Below are 25,558 nucleotides of genomic sequence, written 5' to 3'. Positions count from 1 at the left end.
TGCTATATATTTACTTCAGGCTGTTCCAGCTCTTCTTTGAGCTGTCATATGCCATTATGATGTCCGACTTATTAAAATATTATATTAAAATAAAAAAACTAACCAGGCACAGTAGTGCATATGTATTCTGTTGAATTCAAGTACTAAACATGACTTTAGAAAACGCTCCTGTGTATCGTTCTGCAGTGCATGGTCAAACGACGTATTTGGTCGTTTACTTATTAAGACTTTTACGATTTCAACAAACAATACACTTGCATTCACCCATTTCGTCAACGACACATTTGCTTCATGCCAGCTTCTAGCAGGCCAGAAGAAAGAAATTCACAAAGCGGACACTAGATGTCACTCAGATATCAACAGATATCTGTAGTAGTTTAGTTCCAACCTGCAGAAGGGTCGAGATGATGGGGTCTCAAAATAAGGTGTCAGCGGACAGACCCTGTTGACCATGAGATAGAAAAAAAAAAAGTTTTGGGGGCATTATACAGTTTAGTCCTTTATGTCAGGATTCTCTTTCTAAAATCAGCTGTACGCAACGTTTTACACTACACAATATGTCCAAAGTCCCATCCGTTGACGGACGTGGGGAAAGGACATCCTTCATTGTTTTTTCTCTGAGTTTTGTGTAATTGAAATAGAATCGCTGTCCAAAAGAGGAGGTTTTCACTGGCTGGATGGGCATCATATAGGCTATGACATGTAAACCATTTTCAGATACCCAGGGATCGTTCTCATATGTGGATTGACCATAGAGCAGCACAATCCGAACTGCCTGCTGCCTTATTGAGAATCAATATTTATTCATGTAGTAGATGAATTTGTCCGGGAGCGCACACACAGCCCATCACTGCATGTAGAGGCTCCTGTATAGGCTTTGTTTGAAAACGTACAACAAGGAGGACAAATGCAGCCAAGTGAAAGCAGCAATGCTTCAAAATCATTATATCTATCTAATCTATCTAATGAAAATGTCTGATAGTTTTCGGTTTCGCTGGGCGCTCCCTCCCACTTTGAGCACTTCTCTCTTCAACAGGCGCGCACTGCGCTTTTAAGCACGACTCCAGTGACACTGTGGCGGAGTGCAGAGCGACTTGCAGACCGTCAAAGTATGAGCGTTTTGCTGCCACTGCTGCAAGAAGATGATCCTGCTGTCTGGTCTGATTTTTATTCTCTTGGGAAAACCAGGTCGGTGCCTGAAGGAGGATGGAGATTTTATTTTTGATGGAGATGTCCGCCACTTCGCCGTGTCCACCAACACCGTTTACGTCGCCACTGACGAGAAGCTGTACCAGCTGAACCACGACCTGACTCTGGTCCAGAGTCTGACCCAGAGAGGAACCTTGAAGGGAGATAAAGGGGCGGATGATCAGCGCTTTTACCGGGTTTCTGAGAGGGATGAGTGGAACGCAACTTTTAGTGTCAACGTATTATTGCCGTTTGATAACAATGGCACTCTGATCACCTGCGGTGTGACCGACAACGGATGCGGCTACTGCGAGCTGCTGGACCTGTCAGACATCTCTAAGGTGCTGTACAGTGAACACGTCCTTGTGGGATCCGTGAAGCGCAGCAGCGCGTCCGTCACATTCCTGGTGGATGTGAAGAGATCAAGTCCTGAGACTTATATTCTGTCCGCCTTACAGCAAGACAAATCCACAACGTCCAGCTGCACCTCTCGTTCAGAGGCAGTGTATCTTTATAATACAAATAACAAGCAGACAGGAGGCATATTTTCCTATATTTCCGACTCCTCTACCCCTCTGTTCAGAACTAAAGGTGTCGCGGAGTTTGTGGACGGATTTCAGATCAGTTCAATCATCTATCTTTTCTCCAACGTGCCTCAAGACGCAGAAGGCAGCAAAGTTCGTCTCATTTGGCTCGAAGGTAAAACGAACAAGGTCCAGACGGTGAAGTCACTGCGGGGTGCGTCTCTCCATATCTCTGATAGTGGAGATAAAGGCAGCAGACTTCTGGCCTCCTCGGTGGTCCCGGGCGGGCTACCGGTGCTCTGGAGCGGCGTGTTCAGTGTGGACGGAGGACAAACCAACACCGAGCTGGTCATGTTTGACATCAGTCCGGATCTCACCCTGAGAACCGATGAGGATCCAGATTTCTGCTTTGCTAATTGTGACAACAGAAACGTCAAGGTTGGTCGCTGTATTGCAAAAAAGTTTTCACCTGTTGCATTGAACCTCTAAGACGTACTTTAAGCATTAGAGGACAGACATTATAAACTTGGCAACAACAGAAACGTTAAAGTTGGTCGCTGTTTTGGAGAAAAAAAAGTTGTTTCACCTGTTTCAATTGAATCTCTAAGACATCAGTTAAACATTAGAGGAAGACACGAGTCCAATAGGATAGTCTGTAGACCAGTGTCAACATAATGAAAAAAGTTAATCTGGAATTTGACACACGTGAATATATTAGTAAAATAATCCATTTAATACAATAAAATAATTAAACAGTCACAGGAATCATTCTCCTGAATAACACGTATTTTACTTAAGTATGATTTTGAAGAAGCCTTTTACAGAATTTTGTTTCATTATGATATTTCTATTTTTTACTTAAGTAAAGGATCTGAATAAGATTTAGCCTATAACACTATCAAAGCGCACACAGTAATTCTCATTGGTTTTATGTCTGAAAACAGTTGATGGGTCAAGTAATTTAAAGCTTTAAAAGTACTGACACTTGTTGTTTGCAACCTGAAAGCTCAACAGATCAGACATCCACAAATACCTGTTGGATTCATAACTGATACCAGTGTTTGTGTTTCTCAGACAAAGACCCTGAAGCCAAAGAAGGTGCTCCTCAGACAGAACTACATGACCTCTGTGCTGGCAGTGAGACACAAGAGCTGGATGGTTTTCTTCGTTGGGACGGGAGACGGGCAGCTCATTAAGGTGTGTATTAACAGTGATATGCAGTCTATCCATTATTGAAAAACTTTTACTATTGTAAGAAATTACTAATGATCAACAATTCAACAACACAGATGATGATCCTATTTTGTTCTACATACTGGTGTCAGAATAGGGGGGACAACGAGACTTTTTGTCCTCACTTTTTTGTCTCCCAGAACTCAAATTTTTCATGAGACCCTAATCCTCTTCCGTATAATCAGAACACAGAGGACCGCGGCTGCCAGTTCAGACAAGTTTAAATAATTTGATCACCAAATGCAACATCAGCAAGCAGCACACGAACAGTTTGGTATTTTCCTGACCTTGAAATTTGCTTTGTGGTGCCAAGTGCTGCATAAACGGCGAACTGCCGGGAGGAGACGCGCAAAGAAGCAGCGCAAAGCGATTTGTTGATGGTTTTATGGAAACTGGGTCTCAGACATCAGAACCACGTCTGTTTCTGGAGCAAAGTCACTCCGCTGCCACTTTGGTGATTTTATCAACAAGTGAAAACTAAATACTTGCTGTTAATGTGCTACAATAACGGATTAATGCTTGAAATATACATAATACTTTTCAAATAAAACACCCAGAAAACAGAAAATAACGTTTAATGTGTTTAAAGCATCGGCATTGATCTATAAATGAATGAGGGTTCTTCTTCTTCTTACAACATCTGCTGTCCACAGCTGCTTTATACTGAATGAAAAGCTTCTCCTTCAGTTCATTAAGTTCCTGCAGCAACTGAAGGCAGAAGGACTGATATGTTGTTAAATTCGCAGCCGCTGAGAAGTGCCGCGCCAGAGCGCAGTGCCGTTACGCACGGCCTGAACTGTGTTTACCTTCATTAAATCGGCCGAAAACGACACCAGGCTTAATCATACACACCTCTACACACACCAAAAAAACTTGATATTCCGCGTCTTCAGACGTCGGGTTAGCAGGGCTAACCCGCTAACCCGCAGGATGGAATACATTCAGCATACACATGGACAGTAGAGAAGTGAAATATGATATAGTAGTGGTGTGAGACGAAGCTTTTATGTTTAGTTTCCAAATGTGAAAGCGTGTCACCTTTACTTGTCACCATATACAGCCTGGCCTGAACTGCTTTCCTCATGATGAAGAAAATTGAAATTTTATATCGCTGTTCAGGCCTGCAGGGGATGTGTGTTTGATTATCAAAATAAAAATTGTAGATTTAGAGTATCACTTAAATGCTGGTTGTCATAGTTTGTGGTTTGACCTCTACGAGTTGCCAAACCATATATGTTCCAAGATATGCAACACTACATCTATGGAGTCACCACCTGATTTTAGGTGAGGCAGGAAATGTTGCATCATCCACACTTCCTGTACAGATCTTGTTAGATGTACATTCTATTTGTAGCTCAGTCTCTCAGAAACATAACCAAAGCTACATTCTTGTTGTCAGCTTGCTGTGGACAACAACTATCACACCACATGTCCCAGGGTGCTCTACAGGGCCAATGATGACCGCAAAGTGTTTCCCAAAATACATCTGGATAAAGTGGATCATAAACATGTTTATATGGCATTTCAAAACCAGGTAGGTTTACTGTACATGTGTACTGTGGTGTAATGCCTTATGTTAAGTCATACTGTCACAATGTTGCTGAATGTTTGTGTTTTGTTGTAGATGAAGCGTGTACCTGTGTCAAAGTGCAGCACATACAAAACTCTGCAGGAATGTTGGTCTGCACAGGATCCACACTGTGTCTGGTGTGGCTCTAACAGGTCAGACACACATCTGCAGATGACATCTTCAAACAGTTATGAACTCTGTAATAATATAATTTTCTCTTCCTAGTTGCACATTTGAAGATGAATGCCCAGATTCAGACTGGTTATCCATTCCTGATGATTACCAGCAGAAAATGGTTTCCTACAATGTTGTAAAGGACGGCACTGAGCAGGTACAGATCATGTTCAAGCTTTTATTTATAATAAGTTCTTATTGTCATTTGTTTCTCTTTTAAACAATCACATCCTGACCTTTCTCAGATCACACTAAACATCCAGACACACGTGACTGTGGGTCAGAACGCGATGTCTAATTTCGCCTGTCAAATCTCTACAAGTTCCAATGAGTTTTGTAGCAGGGGAGGCCCTCCCCCACAGTTCCCACAATGCACCTGCATCCTCTCAAATAGTGCGCTTCCTGCTGAAGGTCAGTGACTTTTAAGTATAATATGAACAGAATAATATATATAATATAATATGTCCATTTAATTCTGTAGCTGGAAGAAGTGGATAATATCAATACAATCTCCTATTGTAATATATACATGATATTATAGTGATATAAAAACTGTGATAGTTTTTTTGTTAAATAGTTATTGAGAGAGAGTATTTAACTTGATAAAATCTGTGTTTTGGCTAATCCAGAATGAAAAACCTGACAACCATAAATTCAATAAATTAATTCAATGGTGCAAAAAAAGCAGCCCCACTCATTGATTTGCATCATTAGTCAAAAAAGCACAAGTATTAAAGTATTAGTATTAAATTTAGAGCTGACTTGAAGAGACGAAAAAATCTCTGCTAGTTCACAAATTTGTGTTGTTTCACAATATTGTTTTATGCATATAAACATATGAATTGCTGAAAACTACGACTAGTTTTTTGTTGTAATTTTTTGAAATAACAGGCCTGGCTGTCACAGTAAAGATTAGACTTGGGACGAATCAGTGGTCGGAACAACTGAAGCTAATGAAGTGTTCTGACATCAGAGGACCACCTACCTCTGTCTTGTAAGTTCACAAACATTTTCAAGAAATCAAAGACACTTAATGTGGACAAATAATACCTAATAATATAACTAACAGAAGATAGAGCTGAAAAAACATATACTAATATGTGTTTGTACATACACACAACACATAATCATAATCATTAGACAAAAGCCATTTTTCCTGGTTGTGTTTCATCATCAGGAAGAGTATATTACTATCTCATGGTCTTGTGTTGTATCAAGTCATCATGGTTCATACTAGAGTGTTACATTGGTGTTGATCTCAATGGAGGTGGTAACATTTGTTTTCTCTATTCAGGTGTCAGCAGTGTATCGATGTCGGATGTGTCTGGAGCCAAAATGGCTGTACCTGGGCAACTGCAGGAGTAAAGAATGTAAGAATACATGTATTCATCCTCTATACAAAGGCTTTTCCAGACATTATATATGTTCTACATGTATGCTATACTTCCATGTGCTGTAAATTTGAAGATTGTGAGTGATACTGATTAGATACCACTTCCTTAATATGCAGATATTTGTTTTTATTACCAGACAGAGAGATTGGCAGATGCCACGTCATCTTACTTAATCCACTGTCCGCAATGTTTGAGTACATATTCATTTTTCATCCACTGAATATATTGTTCAACAGACTGTCAGTTCGACATCCGCCAGCAGCAAAGGCTCAACAAGCAGTTAGTAAATCATGTTAGCTTCCTGTATACTGGAAACAAACAGTAAATATTACCAATAAGTTTATAGACAGAAGATTAGTTAGTTCAGTTATAATTTTCATAGTCAAACAACATTGTATTCTTAAAATATCAAATATTTATATGTTACATTATATGCTGCCCATGGCTTTGCTAATGCAAAGATTTACTTATTCTGTATAGATATCGTTGTTTAGACTAACCTAACATAGCCTAATGGCCTAGCGTAGAACAAAGGGGTAACAGGATGGCAACTTCACTTTGAGGATGTCTCATTTTAGCTACTTCTACATGTGTTAATCATACACATAAAACATGTGAATAAGACAGCATAGGAGTTTGACAAAGGTAGAAGAGCTGTTTCCCTCATTTCAAGTGTTTGCATCAAACTAACATGAGCTTAAACATATTCTGAATCTACATACTACACTCAGAGATTCAACTGATATCTCATCTCTTGGTACAACAGCAAATTAGTAAATTCCCCAAGATGTCCTTAATTCAACATTTTGGAAATAAATAGTTACATTTCTAAAGTTCAAATAGTACCTGAACCAGTACAGTGAATGTTAAACCTGCTGAATTTCTTCCTCTTACTTCCTTCTGCAGTACAGTGTTTGCCAAATGGTGGAGTCAGGAATGAACTTTTCTGTGAGTCTGAACTCTCTGAACATCACCCTCATTAACATTTTCTGAGGTTAAAGACATGACAAGGAGATAACACATTACAAACATTGTGCTTGTTTTACCATCAGAAGCCAGAGATCTCCTCCATCACTCCCAGCGTTGTGTCTTTCTACGGCAGAAACCACGCAGTGTTGTCAGGTCATAACCTCAGTGACGTGACCAGAGTGAGGATCCAGGCAGACATGGACTGCACTCCACGAGAGTGAGTCAGTTTAGAGGTTGAATTTATTTAGGTGTCTAAAGTTTACGTTACTTGATAAATCACAGTTCAAAATGGCAGTTTCACCCACATTAATCATTAATATATTGTGCCTGAGTGACTGTCTAGGCAGTATTTATGAATGTGCAGGAGCTGGATTTGTGTTGTAAAACGTGGTTCTGCTCCACACACAATGTACACAAAACCACATCCACTTATATTGTGATGTATACATGTTAATAACTCACAACTATAACTTCAGTTTGGTTATTAATTGTCAATAGAGCATATACTGATCTTGTCAGTCCGCAGTTTTTATCTTTAGCACAGTGTCACAGTCAAATTTGTGGCATTTCCCTATAAGGTAAAAACAGCCCTTTTACTTCTCAGCATCGTTGCTCAGACACATCCTCTGTCAACTCAAAACTAAAGCACAGTGTGCTTCTGCTTTAGGAGTTTTGGATCAATTTTGCATGTTTCCAATTATTATAGAACAATTAAAAGACTTCATAGACCTGCTTTTAAGCTGATTTTGCCATCTGTCTATCCTGACTGTATGTTAATGTTTTGTTGTTTGCTATATTAATGACATTCTCCATTTCTCTCTGTCTGTCATCCTGTGTTCTCTGGTCAGATCTCCTGTATGGAACAACACAGGTGTGAGTCTGACATTCCACATTCCCAGTACTGATAGTAAAGGCGTGGTCAAAGTATGTGTTCTCCTCCCAGATGGTAGTTGCCATGGCAACTCTAAAATCACCTACAGGTCATTACCAGCCTGCACTGCCATTACACCAAACAGCAGCTGGATCAGGTATGAAAGGATTTATTTGTATTTTTATTATTATATTCCCAACACAAACATACAGACTTGATGGAAGAAGCTTTTCTGAGGATAAGACGAGACAGGTCAGATACAGTATTTCCTGCAGCTACGGCGCTGCAGAACACATTTCAAAACTATGATTAATATCAGATTTTCCTCCAAATTAAAGCTCAAAGTTGTCATAAACAGAACATCACAAACTGCTGATATAATTTATATTAGTGAAAGAGGATATGAGGAAGAATACTTTCTATGAATTTAGCATTTTGGCAATGTAATTAGCATGAACCTCTCTTTAGGTGATGTGAGGTTTTCAGTTCTCACACTGGAAAAAGAATGACTTCTCATGACGTCATTCAGACAAATTTAAAATGCCACATGTAGCATGCTAATCTAATGAGTAGAATAGTGATTTTGAACAAACAAGGCCAGACCATCATCACTGAGATCAGCTTCTGCAGCCCATTTCAAAGTGAAAGAGTCATTAGGTAAATGCTGGTTGATAGGATGTGTCTAAATCATTGAAAAGCACAATTATCTCCATATTATATATTTACTGTGATGATACCAAGTTATCATAACTAATTTGACACTTTTATTAGATATATTGAAATTACAAATGCTTCAGACAGCATTTCCAACACTAAAAACCTTCAAAGAGGTCAGTAAAACTTCCGTAGGCTATTTTTGGACATATCTTCAGCGCTTTGTGACTGACTTCAGTAAAACTTGCTGAAACTGATTGAAGGAAACAATGTTAGTAGCTGAGGAACAGTTACAAGTTGAGGGTCATCTGATGAGGAAAGAAAGCCACTTCCCAAAAGCAACGTCTTTCACCACAAGACTACTTCCCTCTTAAGTTGCAACAACTGAAAGTTCCATTTCTGCCTGTTGTTTCTGCCAAGCCACACCATTTTAAGACATGATACTCAAGCTGCTTGGGAGCTTTATAACAATTCATGTACATATACGTAAAAATATGAATCATCCAAAAGTCATTGATTTCTCACCATTATATAATAATACAGAGGAAAAAGAATTTCCAATTTTACTCCACTTAAGTTAATATTGTGGTTGTTTTATGGTCTTCTTAGGCATTTACTCCAGTAAGAATCATTTTACAGTCTCCAACACAGTGACCAGAATGTCATTTCACTGCAAAACCCTGCATCACTGTATAACCCTGTATGTGACAAATAAAACCTTTGAATGGTGGTTTATCATCAGTCATGGTTGTGATACCAATTCTTGCGGGAACTAGTGGAGATTAGACTTATACTCTTGGTTCCTTTCATTTCAGTTAAAAATAATCAGGTCATATATAGGCAACCCGTATAAGATTTCTCAAGTTGCATCATATTAGGTTATCATGTTAAAAACAACTTTCTGTGGTATCATATGTGTATTAAAATGCCTTCCCTCCGCTTGGCTGCTACTCTCTGTCCTGTAGTGGACATAGGAAGATCCAAGTCACGGGATCCCTGCTAGAGTTTGTGGAAGGGGTCATACACAGCCACGCCCCGCAGGAAGTCAGGCTTCCTCAAAACAGAAACTCTCAGGTGGATCCACAAGCATGCACAGTAAGTCATGCATTGCTGCATTACAGCACAATGTCACATTATATCACAACATGCACCAAATTATAGTACATTTTGGACTGTATCATGTCAAATTATCCCGTCATGTTCTGTCATGTGTATGTATACTGTATGTAATGCTGCTTTATGTCATATAATAACATATTAATGTCATGTCATCGCTCCTGACATCACCTTCATGTCTTATATTTGTTACCATATGTTGTTGACATTGACTTATGTCACATTATGTTAATGTCACATTGAATGTATAATGTTACATAATGCTGACTCATTAGTTTACATAATGTCATATATACATTGCATTTTTTTTACTGCAGAATCTAACTTATGACACACCTGCAGCTGAAAATACTCAGGAGGTTTTTACCAGCAACGTATTTATGAAAGTTGCCAATGAAACTGTTACCTGCTCCACAAGCATCACCTACTATCCAGACCCCGAGTTTACTAGCTTCACATCCACGACTGGGAACAATGAGCACGTGATCAACATAGAGGTACAACATAGTTCCAGCACACATGCACAAACATATGACATCACTTCATAAAAGGCTAGCATTTGCCTCTGTTGTGCTTTTAGAAAACGGCAGACAAACTGAAGATGACTACGGCAGAGTTGTCAGTATGGGGCGTCCAGGAAGGAAAGCATTACTTCTGCAACATGAAAACCAAAGAAAACCATGACGAGATTGACGTTTTTATCTGTGAAATTCAAAGCACATCCAACACTGAGTTTCAACACTTGTTGGTAAGTCTTTCAAACAAACTGCAACAAGCTAAATATTACAATAAAGAATACAACACAGACTTTAGTGTGATTATATTTACTGTAGGTGGTTGGTCAAGGTAGCAGGAAATTAACGTATATCACAGTAAAGTCCTTAGAAATATATTGATTTCAACATAATGGCTTTCAGATTGTGATGTTTCCTTTAAAGTATTAATCATACATAGAGGAAACATATTTTGACCCACTGCTCTGATGAGACTTCCTGCTGTAAAATTCATTTTTTAAATGCAGTGCCATCACTGTTTTCCAGATAAAGTATGGAGACAAGACAGTAAGACTAGGACCTCCGTCTTCTTCACATCAGGTGCTTCTGACACTGTGTCTCCTGCTGATACCCTGTATTATTGTTGGTAAGTACACTACAGAGGATTGACTGAAAGGGTTGAATGATTTTGGTCCAGTCAGTGACATTAATCTGTGATAGATATGATGACGTCTGTTTGATAGCATTTATTGCTTCATTGCTATCATGAAATTTGGTACAGATATTCATACGCCCATCAGGATGAATAGTAATAACTTTGATGATCCATTATTATCTTTTCCTCTAGCACCATCATCAGGTCACAGTAAAAAAAAATCAATCCTAAATCACTCTGCCTTCAAAAACCCAGTAAGGTCAAACAGACCTTCTTCATTTCATCACTGTTTTATGAATGAAATTCTATTTGTCTGTCTGCTTGGTTTGATTCAGGTTGTGTTTGTCTTTCAGTGTTGGTGATTATCTGCTGGTGGAAAAAGAAGCGTAGTGCTGAGATGAACAAGCTCTGATCATCCAACATTTTGCAACTCCAACATCAAGATGAACATATAATACGCCGTGTTTATTCTTAGTCTTCATTGATACTCATTTCTCCACCACACTCTTTAGTCTCAAAATGTGTATATAGAGGGAAGCAACATTAACTATGCAGTAAGTGTGGTATAGTATTGGGCTTTTACAGTATCCTGCAACCACTTTCTATGTTTTAATATTTAACTCAGGTATAGTTTCTATCTCAGAGGCCACTTGAAGAATTAAAATGTATTTGTTTTATTATGTTCAGAGACTTTTGTGTACATTTTGCCTTTATTGAGTAGAGCATATCAGAGAGCTTTCTGGCAATCATATGATCAACGTTTGAAGCCATGTTAATAATATTTTTGCTTGGAGTCTCCTTCCTGAAGTCTCTGCTGTTTGCTTGGTAATCTCCTGGTAGTTGCTGCAATTGGTCAATAAATAGTCCAACAAATAATAAAACCACAACTTATCTATTGTGCATCATCAACAAGTTTGTGTAGCTGTCATACTGGAGGTGACAAACCTCTGTGGTGTCCTGTTCTGCTATTGCTACCCTCAGTGAGATTTACACTCACCTGTAGAAGATGTTGAGTTGAGTCCAACAGCTTCATCCAGCAGCAGACCAATCTTGCCGAAAACACTGGTGCAGAACTTCTGCCCCAGTTGAGCCATAAACATTGAAGTGAGACACGTTGTTTCTGCAAAACAAATTATAGATCTGTTAATTACAGACTCCATTCTCCAACACCGGCAAATATGATTTAGGCCTATAAAACATTATGGAAATTATCTGTGACTCGAGTTCGCTTTGCAGTTAAACTGGAAAAAAGTTTATGAACACACGAATTTGGAATAATAATAATGAACAATATAGAAATTTCCACAAAAAAACACTAAACCTAAGAAGAATTTAAAAAAAAAAAAAAAATTGACGACAGAAACATACGTGAAATAACAAGAGAAGAAATAAAAACTACGTCATAGATCAGAGAAATGTCGACCGCTCGAGGCTAGTAAACACCTGCCTCTTGTTAGCTAAACTAATTAACAAAAATGGAAAACGGAACATCAAACTACGACAAGAAAACAACAAGACTTCGCCTACATTAACTAGGAAATACATACTTGAACCATGAGAACTCACAAAATGGAGTAAGTAGAACATTAGCTGGATTTTTCCCATTGAAGAAAATAAGTCACAATGTTACTAATTGTTTTACAGTTAGCCTTTTTGTTTAGAAAAAGTATAGACATAGAAATACATTTAGCTAACATGCACACAGTAGCCTGAATGTTTCAATGCATAATCATTTATATTGTGACGATGTAATATTATTTTTCTTTCAATTATTTTCCTTTTTGTACATTTTCTCTTCTCTATAATCAGTCAGGACTTTCTCTTCACACTCGGTTGGACCGTTTTTTCTTCACTACCCCTTTTGTCAGGTTTACGGTGAAAATAGCTGAAACACCTAGAAGCCATATATCACACCTACACATGAAAAATTAATGTTAAAAAAAAAATAGGCCTATATTAAATATTAAATCCAAAAATAGCTTACATTTAAGTTAAGGTTACTGTTAATGAAGAAGTTGCTTTCTGCAATCATGGATTTGTCTCTTATCATTAATATAAAGGTGATATAAGGCAGTCTCATTCATATGAGTCAGTACAACTATTCTGAACTGGAGATGGGAAACGCTGCTGCTTTCATTTATTTTAAGACATATTTAATCACCTTAAAATACCAAACGGACTACATGCTCCGATCGTCACCGTCAGTACAGTAGCCTACATGATTTCAGCAAATAATACATTTGCATCCACCTGTTTCGTTAACAACGTATTTGCTGCATTCCAGCATCAACTAGAAGAAAGAAATTCACAAAGCGGACACTAGATGTCACTCAGATATCAACAGATATCTGTAGTAGTTTAGTTCCAACCTGCAGAAGGGTCGAGATGATGGGGTCTCAAAATAAGGTGTCAGCGGACAGACCCTGTTGGCCATGAGATAGAAAAAAAGTTTTAGGGCATTATACAGTTTAGTCCTTCATGTCAGGATTCCGTCTCTAAAATCAGCTGGACGAGACATTTTACACCAGACAATGTGTCCAAAGTCCCATCTGTTGAGGGACGTGAGGAAAGGGCCTTCACTGTTTTTCCCTGTTTTGTGTAATTGTAACAGAATCGCTGTTCAAAACGGGGCATTTTCAAGGACTAGCTGGAGGGCATCATATAGGCTATGACATACAAACCATTGTCAGATACCCAGGGACCGTTCTCATATGTGGATTGGTCATAGAGCAGCACAATCCGACCTGCCTGCTGCCTTACTGAGAATCAATATTTATTCACGATGTAGACATAGCACGTAGCCCATCACTGCATGCAGAGACTCCTGTATAGACTTTGTTTGAAAACGTACAACAAGAAGGACAAATGCTGCAAAATCATTATATCTCAGAATGAAAATGTCTGATAGTTTTCGGTTTCGCTGGGCGCTCCCTCCCACTTTGAGCACTTCTCTCTTCAACAGGCGCGCACTGCGCTTTTACGCACGACTCCAGTGACACTGTGGCGGAGTGCAGAGCGACTTGCAGACCGTCAAAGTATGAGCGTTTTGCTGCCACTGCTGCAAGAAGATGATCCTGCTGTCTGGTCTGATTATTATTCTCTTGGGAAAACCAGGTCGGTGCCTGGAGGAGGATGGAGATTTTATTTTTGATGGAGATGTCCGCCACTTCGCCGTGTCCAACAACACCGTTTACGTCGCCACTGACGAGAAGCTGTACCAGCTGAACCACGACCTGACTCTGGTCCAGAGTCTGACCCAGAGAGGAATCTTGAAGGGAGGTAAAGGGGCGGATGATCAGCACTTTTACCGGGTTTCCGAGAGGGATGAGTGGAACGCAACTTTTAGTGTCAACGTATTATTGCCGTTTGATGACAATGGTACTCTGATCACCTGCGGTGTGACCGACAACGGATGCGGCTACTGCGAGCTGCTGGACCTGTCAGACATCTCTAAGGTGCTGTACAGTGAACACGTCCTTGTGGGATCCGTGAAGCGCATCAGCGCGTCCGTCACATTCCTGGTAGATGTGAAGAGATCAAGTCCTGAGACTTATATTCTGTCCGCCTTACAGCAAGACAAATCCACAACGACCGGCTGCTCCCTTCGTTCAGAGGCAGTGTATCTCTATAATACCAATAACAAGCAGACAGGAGGCATATTTTCCTATACTTCCGACTCCTCTACCCCTCTGTTCAGAACTAAAGGTGTCGCGGAGTTTGTGGACGGATTTCAGATCAGTTCAATCATCTATCTTTTCTCCAACGTGCCTCAAGACGCAGGAGGCAGCAAAGTTCGTCTCATTTGGCTCGAAGGTAAAACGAACAAGGTCCAGACGGTGAAGTCACTGCGGGGTGCGTCTCTCCATATCTCTGATAGTGGAGTTAAAGACAGCAGACTTCTGGCCTCCTCGGTGGTCCCGGGCGGGCCACCGGTGCTCTGGAGCGGTGTGTTCAGTGTGGACGGAGGACAAACCAACACCGAGCTGGTCATGTTTGACATCAGTCCGGATCTCACCCTGAGAACCGATCAGGATCCAGATTTCTGCTCTGCTAATTGTAACAACAGAAACTTTAAGGTTGGTCGCTGTATTGCAAAAAAGTTTTCACCTGCTTGCATTGAACCTCTAAGACATACGTTAAGCATTAGAGGACAGACATTACCACATGTAAATTAACATAAATTAATAATAAATCATGGAGACAAACAGTAATTTCAAGGTGCAGCCATATCAGCCGCTGAAAGCTTACTCGAGGAACTAAGCCTTGCTGACTGAGGCTTAACCTATTACACAATCAAAGTCCGAAAACAATTGACAGGTTGAGTAATTTGATGCTTTAATTGTTTTGATGTTTGTTGTTTCCAGCCTGAAAGCTCAACAGATCAGACATCCACAAATACCTGTTGGATTCATAACTGATACCAGTGTTTGTGTTTCTCAACCAAAGACCCTGAAGCCAAAGAAGGTGCTCCTCAGACAGAACAACATGACCTCTGTGCTGGCAGTGAGACACAAGAGCTGGATGGTTTTCTTCGTTGGGACGGGAGATGGGCAGCTCATTAAGGTGTGTAATAAAAAGTGTACACATCTATTGCTAAAAATCTGTATAAAGGGCTCTCTCTTTCGTTCTATGCATTAACCCGTAGTCTATCTATAAATTAACATTATACTTCTTTCTTGGACAACATTGTATTTGATGAAAAAAGAAAGATTCTCAGTTGGAAATAACAGGCTCTGAAATGCTACCATAACTATGTGCAGAAGGTATTGGCAGGTTGACATTTCAATTTGTAACTCATAATCTTCAAAATCTTCCTAATTGGGCCTGAAAAATAATGTCCAATTTATTGCATTACTCTTGATTGAACTGACCAACTTCCTGTCACCTCCTTCTTTATTTCCTCTATCACTTCTACATCACATCGTTCTTCCTTCCATCTCTTTGATAAAACAATTGACATTCTGTTGATATGCTTTATTCACCCTCATTCACATGATTAAAGAATCGAACATAAGTCGAGGAACACTCCACAGTAACCCTCTGCTAGACACAATAGGCTCTTTCATGCAGAGTTTATTTTCACAAGTGTTATTAAAACCCGTAAGTGTATTTCTTCCAGCTCTGCAGCTGAGGCCAAACAGAGACGAATGGCTTTTCTATTGATTCACTGGATAGTTCGTAGGAAAAAAAAATGTTACAAGAAGAGCCAACCAACCGATTGCATTTTGTTGTTAAAAATGAAAGCAAGATGCTGTTGGCTGTGGACAAGTTGAGGCCTATAATTAACTGGATCATACATACAAGCTAATGATCTATTTGTTGCTGTATTTTGCTGTGTGTAGTCATCATTAGACATAACCAAACCTAAATCATTTTATTTTCATTTTCTTAAATGGTGCACCAGTATAATCCACGGTCAAGTTAATCATGTAACTGTTACTTTAGCAAACTAGCTTACAGTATGTGATGTTCTTATAGCTACAGTGTTTGGATGTGAAAGACAGGTTAACTAAACTGAAACGATATTGAATAGTTCTGTGTAACATAATGCCAGGGATTCCCTGGTGCACCTCACATTAAAAGACAACACAAAATGGAAAAAAAAATTGAACAGATGGAAGGTTTTTGCTACAGACATGATCACACTGTGTGTAATATTACTTCTCAACACCTGCCCGTTACATCAAGGACGTGTTCTTCTCATGAAATCAAATCTGATGTGAAACCTCATGAGGTGGGAGGGACACCACTTGAGTTAATTTATCAGAATTCACACAGATCCCTCTGGAGCCACAAAAGGCTTTATACAACTTTTATCACATATGCAGTAGTACTCCGCAAGACATGTAAACACACTTTAATGTGTAAAACTAGCTTAGTTCCAAGCTGTCAATCTGAGCACTGTCAATCAACACTGGTGGGCAGTCATAACAGGCAAACAGATACAGGTAAGAAGCAAGTCAAAAATGGCTACAATGCTACAGGCTGCCAAAAGTATTTATTGAGACTGATGAGGAAAAGAGGTTCAGCTGTGGAGACACGTGAGTGTTCAGGTGATCTCCACAGGAGGGGAACTCACTAAGGAGGTAAAATGAAGCATGACAGGACCTGAAAGAAATCCAGGACATAATCTAGTGAGCCTGACACTGAAGTGGGAGACAGAGCAGGCATCATGACATGTCTACTTAAATGTTCACCCTAATGCATGACAACTGCATCATATTTTGTGTATTTGTGTGTGCTAAAGTGAGCCAACAGAGTGGAAGTGACATAATGTGGACATAGAAACAGAAACAGAAATACCAGCATGAAGTGTTCAACACACTTTTTCAATTCTCTCTGTGCTGGTGTGAGAGCAGGAACAGATTGTTCCCATTTAGACTAAAATGCATCAGTGGAATAAAGGTTTTCCTCAAGAACCCATCCTAATGGTTATGGTCATTAGCTTGTGGCTTGACCTCAAAGAGATGCCTCAACCACAGACATACTAGGAAATGCAACTCTACTTCTACTAGAATTACCACAGCTAATGATTACAGCAGGAAATAATGTTCCCTTTATTTTGTTTGGACAGGTGTTGTCTGATATAATCATTCATTATACTCTGATTTTAAGGAGTTTGTAAAGACACTTGCATGTGCAAATGTTTTTGGGAGACTGGACCTCTAACTGCCAGAAGCAGTGATAATGTTATTTAGTGAAGAAATTATTTTATGGTTGAGCTAAATCTTAATTGAAAGAGCCAATTTTTTTTTTTTTTCTGGCTAAATAATAGCAAGTGACGCTCACTGAAAGAAAGACGAGACAGGAACAATAAAGCTAATATTATGAAGCCTAGTAAAGCCAACCTTTTAAGTTCAAACTAGTCATACAAGCTAACAGCTGGTTAACCTGCTGCCCTTCCAACATAAATGCTACAGTCTTAAATGGATGAAAATAGATGAAAAACAATTTGTTGCCATTAACATCTGCAATATTTTGATCAGAGTAATTCTGTGGCTAACTTCCGCACAAATAATGTTTATTATCCACCCATTAAACCTCAACCTGTGATATCAACCATCAGAGCAGCTCAGTCTCTCAGAAACATAACCAAAGCTACATTCTTGTTGTCAGCTTGCTGTGGACAACAACTATCACATCACCTGTCCCAGGGTGCTCTACAGGGCCAGCGATGACCGCAAAGTGTTTCCCAAAATACATCTGGATAAAGTGGATCATAAACATGTTTATGTGGCATTTCAAAACCAGGTAGGTGCATTGCTTATGTATAGTTTTGAAGGCTGTGGTGAATACATTAAATCACAGTCATCACAGCTTTTTTTCTATGCCTTATGTTAAGCCATACTGTCACAATGTTGCTGAATGTTTGTGTTTTGTTGTAGATGAAGCGTGTACCTGTGTCAAAGTGCAACACATACAAAACTCTGCAGGAATGTTGGTCTGCACAGGATCCACACTGTGTCTGGTGTGGCTCTAACAGGTCAGACACACATCTGCAGATGACATCTTCAAACAGTTATGAACTCTGTAATAATATAATTTTCTCTTCCTAGTTGCACATTTGAAGATGAATGCCCAGATTCAGACTGGTTATCCATTCCTGATGATTACCAGCAGAAAATGGTTTCCTACAATGTTGTAAAGGACGGCACTGAGCAGGTACAGATCATGTTCAAGCTTTTATTTATAATAAGTTCTTACTGTCATTTGTTTCTCTCTTTGTTCACCTGCATCCTCTCAAATAGTGCGCTTCCTGCTGAAGGTCAGTGACTTTTAAGTATAATATAAACAGAATAATATATATAATATAATCGGTCCATTTAATTCTGTAGCTGGAAGAAGTGGATACTATCAATAAAATCTCCTATTGTAATATATACATGATATTATAGTGATATAAAAACTCTGATAGTTTTTTTTTTAATTGTTATTGAGAGAGAGTATTTAACTTGATAAAATCTGTGTTTTGGCTAATCCAGAATGAAATACCTGACAACCATAAATTCAATAAATTAATTCAATGGTGCAAAAAAATCAGCCCCACTCATTGATTTGCATCATTAGTCAAAAAAGCACAAGTATTAAAGTATTAGTATTAAATTTAGAGCTGACTTGAAGAGACGAAAAAATCTCACAATCTCACAATCTTCACAAATTTGTGTTGTTTCACAATATTGTTTTATGCATATAAACACATGAATTGCTGAAAACTACAACTAGTTTTTTGTTGTAATGTTTTGAAATAACAGGCCTGGCTGTCACAGTAAAGATTAGACTTGGGACGAATCAGTGGTCGGAACAACTGAAGCTAATGAAGTGTTCTGACATCAGAGGACCACCTACCTCTGTCTTGTAAGTTCACAAACATTTTCAAGAAATCAAAGACACTTAATGTGGACAAATAATACCTAATAATATAACTAACAGAAGATAGAGCTGAAAAAACTTATACTAATATGTGTTTGTACATGCACACAACACATAATCATAATCATTAGACAAAAGCCATTTTTCCTGGTTGTGTTTCATCATCAGGAAGAGTATATTACTATCTCATGGTCTTGTGTTGTATCAAGTCATCATGGTTCATACTAGAGTGTTACATTGGTGTTGATCTCAATGGAGGTGGTAACATTTGTTTTCTCTATTCAGGTGTCAGCAGTGTATCGATGTCGGATGTGTCTGGAGCCAAAATGGCTGTTCCTGGGCAACTGCAGGAGTAAAGAATGTAAGAATACATGTATTCATCCTCTATACAAAGGCTTTTCCAGACATTATATATGTTCTACATGTATGCTACATTTCCATGTGCTACATTTGAGCATCAGTATATCACCACATTCATCTTGAGACATCTGTAAATTTGAAGATTGTGAGTGATACTGATTAGATACCACTTCCTTAATATGCAGATATTTGTTTTTATTACCAGACAGAGAGATTGGCAGATGCCACATCATTTTACTTAATCCACTGTCCGCAATGTTTGAGTACATATTCATCATTCATCCACTGAATATATTGTTCAACAGACTGTCAGCTCGACTGTAATTCATGTTAGCTTCCTGTATACTGGAAACAAACAGAAACCATCACCAATAAGTTTATAGACAGAAGATTAGTTAGTTCAGTTATCATTTTCATAGTCAACCAACATTGTATTCTTAAAATATCAAATATTTATATGTTACATTATATGCTGCCCATGGCTTTGCTAATGCAAAGATTTACTTATTCTGTATAGATATCGTTGTTTAGCCTAGCCTAACATAGCCTAATGGCCTAGCGTAGAACAAAGGGGTAACAGGATGGCAACTTCACTTTGAGGATGTCTCATTTTAGCTACTTCTACATGTGTTAATCATACACATAAAACATGTGAATAAGACAGAATAGGAGTTTGACAAAGGTAGACGAGCTGTTTCCCTCATTTCAAGTGTTTGCATCAAACTAACATGAGCTTAAACATATTCTGAATCTACATACTACACTCAGAGATTCAACTGATATCTCATCTCTTGGTACGACAGCAACTTCGTAAATTCCCCAAGATGTCCTTAATTCAACATTTTGGAAATAAATTGTTACATTTCTAAAGTTCAAATAGTACCTGAACCAGTACAGTGAATGTTAAACCTGCTGAATTTCTTCCTCTTACTTCCTTCTGCAGTACAGTGTTTGCCAAATGGTGGAGTCAGGAATGAACTTTTCTGTGAGTCTGAACTCTCTGAACATCACCCTCATTAACATTTTCTGAGGTTAAAGACATGACAAGGAGATAACACATTACAAACATTGTGCTTGTTTTACCATCAGAAGCCAGAGATCTCCTCCATCACTCCCAGCGTTGTGTCTTTCTACGGCAGAAACCACGCAGTGTTGTCAGGTCATAACCTCAGTGACGTGACCAGAGTGAGGATCCAGGCAGACATGGACTGCACTCCACGAGAGTGAGTCAGTTTAGAGGTTGAATTTATTTAGGTGTCTAAAGTTAACGTTACTTGATAAATCACAGTTCAAAATGGCAGTTTCACCCACATTAATCATTAATATATTGTGCCTGAGTGACTGTCTAGGCAGTATTTATGAATGTGCAGGAGCTGGATTTGTGTTGTAAAACGTGTTTCTGCTCCACACACAATGTACACAAAACCACATCCACTTATATTGTGATGTATACATGTTAATAACTCACAACTATAACTTCAGTTTGGTTATTAATTGTCAATAGAGCATATACTGATTTCGTCAGTCCGCAGTTTTTATCTTTAGCACAGTGTCACAGTCAAATTTGTGGCATTTCCCTATAAGGTAAAAACAGCCCTTTTACTTTTCAGCATCGTTGCTCCGACACATCCTCTGTCAACTCAAAACTAAAGCACAGTGTGCTTCTGCTTTAGGAGTTTTGGATCAATTTTGCATGTTTCCAATTATTATAGAACAATTAAAAGACTTCATAGACCTGCTTTTAAGCTGATTTTGCCATCTGTCTATCCTGACTGTATGTTAATGTTTTGTTGTTTGCTATATTAATGACATTCTCCATTTCTCTCTGTCTGTCATCCTGTGTTCTCTGGTCAGATCTCCTGTATGGAACAACACAGGTGTGAGTCTGACATTCCACATTCCCAGTACTGATAGTAAAGGCGTGGTCAAAGTATGTGTTCTCCTCCCAGATGGTAGTTGCCATGGCAACTCTAAAATCACCTACAGGTCATTACCAGCCTGCACTGCCATTACACCAAACAGCAGCTGGATCAGGTATGAAAGGATTTATTAGTATTTTTATTATTATATTCCCAACACAAACATACAGACTTGATGGAAGAAGCTTTTCTGAGGATAAGACGAGACAGGTCAGATACAGTATTTCCTGCAGCTACGGCGCTGCAGAACACATTTCAAAACTATGATTAATATCAGATTTTCCTCCAAATTAAAGCTCAAAGTATAAACAGAACATCACAAACTGCTGATATAATTTATATTAGTGAAAGAGGATATGAGGAAGAATACTTTCTATGAATTTAGCATTTTGGCAATGTAAATAGCATGAACCTCTCTTTAGGTGATGTCTTTCCCACATTATTTTAAATGTGAAGTGTTTTGTGGGTTTTGTGCGTTTGGCACTCAGGTGTCATGTGCTGTCAGCTTAAAAATATTGAAACTATTAGAAAAGAAGTACTGAGCTGAATTGGAGGTTTTCAGTTCTCACACTGGAAAAAGAATGACTTCTCATGATGTCATTCAGACAAATTTAAAGTGCCACACATAGCATGCTAATCTAATGAGTAGAATAGTGATTTTGAACAAACAAGACCAGACCATCATCACTGAGATCAGCTTCTGCAGCCCATTTCAAAGTGAAAGAGTCATTAGGTAAATGCTGGTTGATAGGATATGTCTAAATCATTGAAAAACACAATTATCTCCATATTATATATTTACTGTGATGATACCAAGTTATCATAACTAATTTGACACTTTTATTAGATATATTGAAATTACAAATGCTTCAGACAGCATTTCCAACACTAAAAACCTTCAAAGAGGTCAGTAAAACTTCCGTAGGCTATTTTGGGACATATCTTCAGCGCTTTGTGACTGACTTCAATAGAAGTTGCTGAAACTGATTGAAGGAAACAATGTTAGTAACTGAGGAACAGTTACAAGTTGAGGGTCATCTGGTAGGGAAAGAAAGCCAGTTCCCAAAAGCAACGTCCTCCACCACAAGACTACTTCCCTCTTAAGTTGCAACAACTGAAAGTTCAATTTCTGCCTGTTGTTTCTGCCAAGCCACACCATTTTAAGACATGATACTCAAGCTGCTTGGGAGCTTTATAACAATTCATGTACATATATGTAAAAATATGAATCATCCAAAAGTCATTGATTTCTCACCATTATATAATAATACAGAGGAAAAAGAATTTCCAATTTTATTCCTCTTAAGTTAATATTGTGGTTATTTTATGGTCTTCTTAGGCATTTACTCCAGTAAGAATCATTTTACAGTCTCCAACACAGTGACCAGAATGTCATTTCACTGCAAAACCCTGCATCACTGTATAACCCTGTATGTGACAAATAAAACCTTTGAACGGTGGTTTATCATCAGTCATGGTTGTGATACCAATTCTTGCGGGAACTAGTGGAGATTAGACTTATACTCTTGGTTCCTTTCATTTCAGTTAAAAATAATCAGGTCATATATAGGCAACCCGTATAAGATTTCTCAAGTTGCATCATATTAGGTTATCATGTTAAAAACAACTTTCTGTGGTATCATATGTGTATTAAAATGCCTTCCCTCCACTTGGCTGCTACTCTCTGTCCTGTAGTGGACATAGGAAGATCCAAGTCATGGGATCCCTGCTAGAGTTTGTGGAAGGGGTCATACACAGCCACGCCCCGCAGGAAGTCAGGCTTCCTCAAAACAGAAACTCTCAGGTGGGTCCACAAGCATGCACAGTAAGTCATGCATTGCTGCATTACAGCACAATGTCACATTATATCACAACATGCACCAAATTATAGTACATTTTGGACTGTATCATGTCAAATTATCCCGTCATGTTCTGTCATGTGTATGTATACTGTATGTAATGCTGCTTTATGTCATATAATAACATATTAATGTCATGTCATCGCTCTTGACATCACCTTCATGTCTTATATTTGTTACCATATGTTGTTAACATTGACTTATGTCACATTATGTCAATGTCACATTGATTGTATAATGTTATATAATGCTGACTCATTAGTTTACATAATGTCATATATATATTGCATTTTTTTTACTGCAGAATCTAACTTATGACACACCTGCAGCTGAAAATACTCAGGGGATTTCTACCAGCAACGTATTTATGAAAGTTACCAATGAAACTGTTACCTGCTCCACAAGCATCACCTACTATCCAGACCCCGAGTTTACTAGCTTCACATCCACGACTGGGAACAATGAGCACGTGATCAACATAGAGGTACAACATATTTCCAGCACACATGCACAAACATATGACATCACTTCATAAAAGGCTAGCATTTGCCTCTGTTGTGCTTTTAGAAAACGGCAGACAAACTGAAGATGACTACGGCAGAGTTGTCAGTATGGGGCGTCCAGGAAGGAAAGCATTACTTCTGCAACATGAAAACCAAAGAAAACCATAACGAGATTGACGTTTTTATCTGTGAAATTCAAAGCACATCCAACACTGAGTTTCAACACTTGTTGGTAAGTCTTTCAAACAAACTGCAACAAGCTAAATATTACAATAAAGAATACAACACAGACTTTAGTGTGATTATATTTACTGTAGGTGGTTGGTCAAGGTAGCAGGAAATTAACGTATATCACAGTAAAGTCCTTAGAAATATATTGATTTCAACATAATGGCTTTCAGATTGTGATGTTTCCTTTAAAGTATTAATCATACATAGAGGAAACATATTTTGACCCACTGCTCTGATGAGACTTCCTGCTGTAAAATTCATTTTTTAAATGCAGTGCCATCATTGTTTTCCAGATAAAGTATGGAGACAAGACAGTAAGACTAGGACCTCCGTCTTCTTCACATCAGGTGCTTCTGACGCTGTGTCTCCTGCTGATACCCTGTATTATTGTTGGTAAGTACACTACAGAGGGTTGACTGAAAGGGTTGAATGATTTTGGTCCAGTCAGTGACATTAATCTGTGATAGATATGATGACGTCTGTTTGATAGCATTTATTGCTTCATTGCTATCATGAAATTTGGTACAGATATTCATACGTCCATCAGGATGAATAGTAATAACTTTGATGATCCATTATTATTTTTTCCTCTAGCGCCATCATCAGGTTACAGTAAAAAAAAAAAATCAATCCTAAATCATTCTGCCTTCAAAAACCCAGTAAGGTCAAACAGACCTTCTTCATTTCATCACTGTTTTATGAATGAAATTCTATTTGTCTTTCTGCTTGGTTTGATTCAGCTTGTGTTTGTCTTTCAGTGTTGGTGATTATCTGCTGGTGGAAAAAGAAGCGTAGTGCAAGATGAACAAGCTCTGATCATCCAACATTTTGCAACTCCAACATCAAGATGGACATATAATACGCCATGTTTATTCTTAGTCTTCATTGATACTCATTTCTCCACCACACTCTTTAGTCTCAAAATGTGTATGTAGAGGGAAGCAACATTAACTATGCAGTAAGTGTGGTATAGTATTGGGCTTTTACAGTATCCTGCAACTCAGGTATAGTTTCTATCTCAGAGGCCACTTGAAGAACTAAAATGTATTTGTTTTATTATGTTCAGAGACTTTTGTGTACATTTTGCCTTTATTGAGTAGAGCATATCAGAGAGCTTTCTGGCAATCATATGATCAACGTCTGAAGCCATGTTAATAATATTTTTGCTTGGAGTCTCCTTCCTGGAGTCTCTGCTGTTTGCTTGGTAACCTCCTGGTAGTTGCTGCAATTGGTCAATAAATAGTCCAGCAAATAATAAAACCACAACTTATCTATTGTGCATCATCAACAAGTTTGTGTAGCTGTCATACTGGAGGTGACAAACCTCTGTGGTGTCCTGTTCTGCTATTGCTACCCTCAGTGAGATTTACACTCACCTGTAGAAGATGTTGAGTTGAGTCCAACAGCTTCATCCAGCAGCAGACCAATCTTGCCGAAAACACTGTGGTGCAGAACTTCTGCCCCAGTTGAGCCA

General features: G+C 38.6%; 2 protein-coding genes across 3 annotated transcripts; both read left to right on the top strand.

Annotated features, from left to right (window-relative positions):
• The first annotated feature begins 1,034 nt into the window (after positions 1-1,034).
• Positions 1,035-11,532, top strand: LOC137175618 (plexin-C1-like). Of its 2 annotated transcripts, none has more exons than XM_067581404.1 (16): positions 1,035-2,150; positions 2,787-2,909; positions 4,345-4,479; positions 4,570-4,667; positions 4,741-4,846; positions 4,935-5,100; positions 5,581-5,683; positions 5,984-6,059; positions 6,990-7,031; positions 7,136-7,269; positions 7,901-8,080; positions 9,543-9,651; positions 10,011-10,190; positions 10,274-10,441; positions 10,734-10,833; positions 11,196-11,532. In XM_067581404.1, exons 1-16 carry the CDS (start codon positions 1,143-1,145, stop codon positions 11,252-11,254), a joined length of 2,787 nt encoding a protein of 928 aa, XP_067437505.1. In that variant the 5' UTR covers positions 1,035-1,142; the 3' UTR covers positions 11,255-11,532. The 2 variants fall into 2 exon arrangements, with proteins under 2 accessions (XP_067437505.1, XP_067437503.1); XM_067581402.1 differs by having other exon boundaries at positions 9,543-9,672.
• A 130-nt stretch (positions 11,533-11,662) lies between these two features.
• LOC137176294 (plexin-C1-like) lies at positions 11,663-25,350 on the top strand. The gene is made up of 16 exons (XM_067582494.1): positions 11,663-12,416; positions 13,805-14,918; positions 15,169-15,405; positions 17,959-18,093; positions 18,228-18,325; positions 18,399-18,607; positions 19,095-19,197; positions 19,498-19,573; positions 20,516-20,557; positions 20,662-20,795; positions 21,427-21,606; positions 23,187-23,316; positions 23,655-23,834; positions 23,918-24,085; positions 24,378-24,477; positions 24,843-25,350. Exons 2-16 carry the CDS (start codon positions 13,911-13,913, stop codon positions 24,887-24,889), a joined length of 2,847 nt encoding a protein of 948 aa, XP_067438595.1. The 5' UTR covers positions 11,663-12,416; positions 13,805-13,910; the 3' UTR covers positions 24,890-25,350.
• The last annotated feature ends 208 nt before the right edge of the window (positions 25,351-25,558 follow it).

The sequence above is a fragment of the Thunnus thynnus genome, chromosome 23 (genome assembly GCF_963924715.1).
Source record: "Thunnus thynnus chromosome 23, fThuThy2.1, whole genome shotgun sequence".
Lineage (NCBI taxonomy): Eukaryota > Metazoa > Chordata > Actinopteri > Scombriformes > Scombridae > Thunnus > Thunnus thynnus.
Note: the sequence above shows the minus strand (reverse complement) of the source record. Positions and strands in the feature narration are given on the sequence as shown.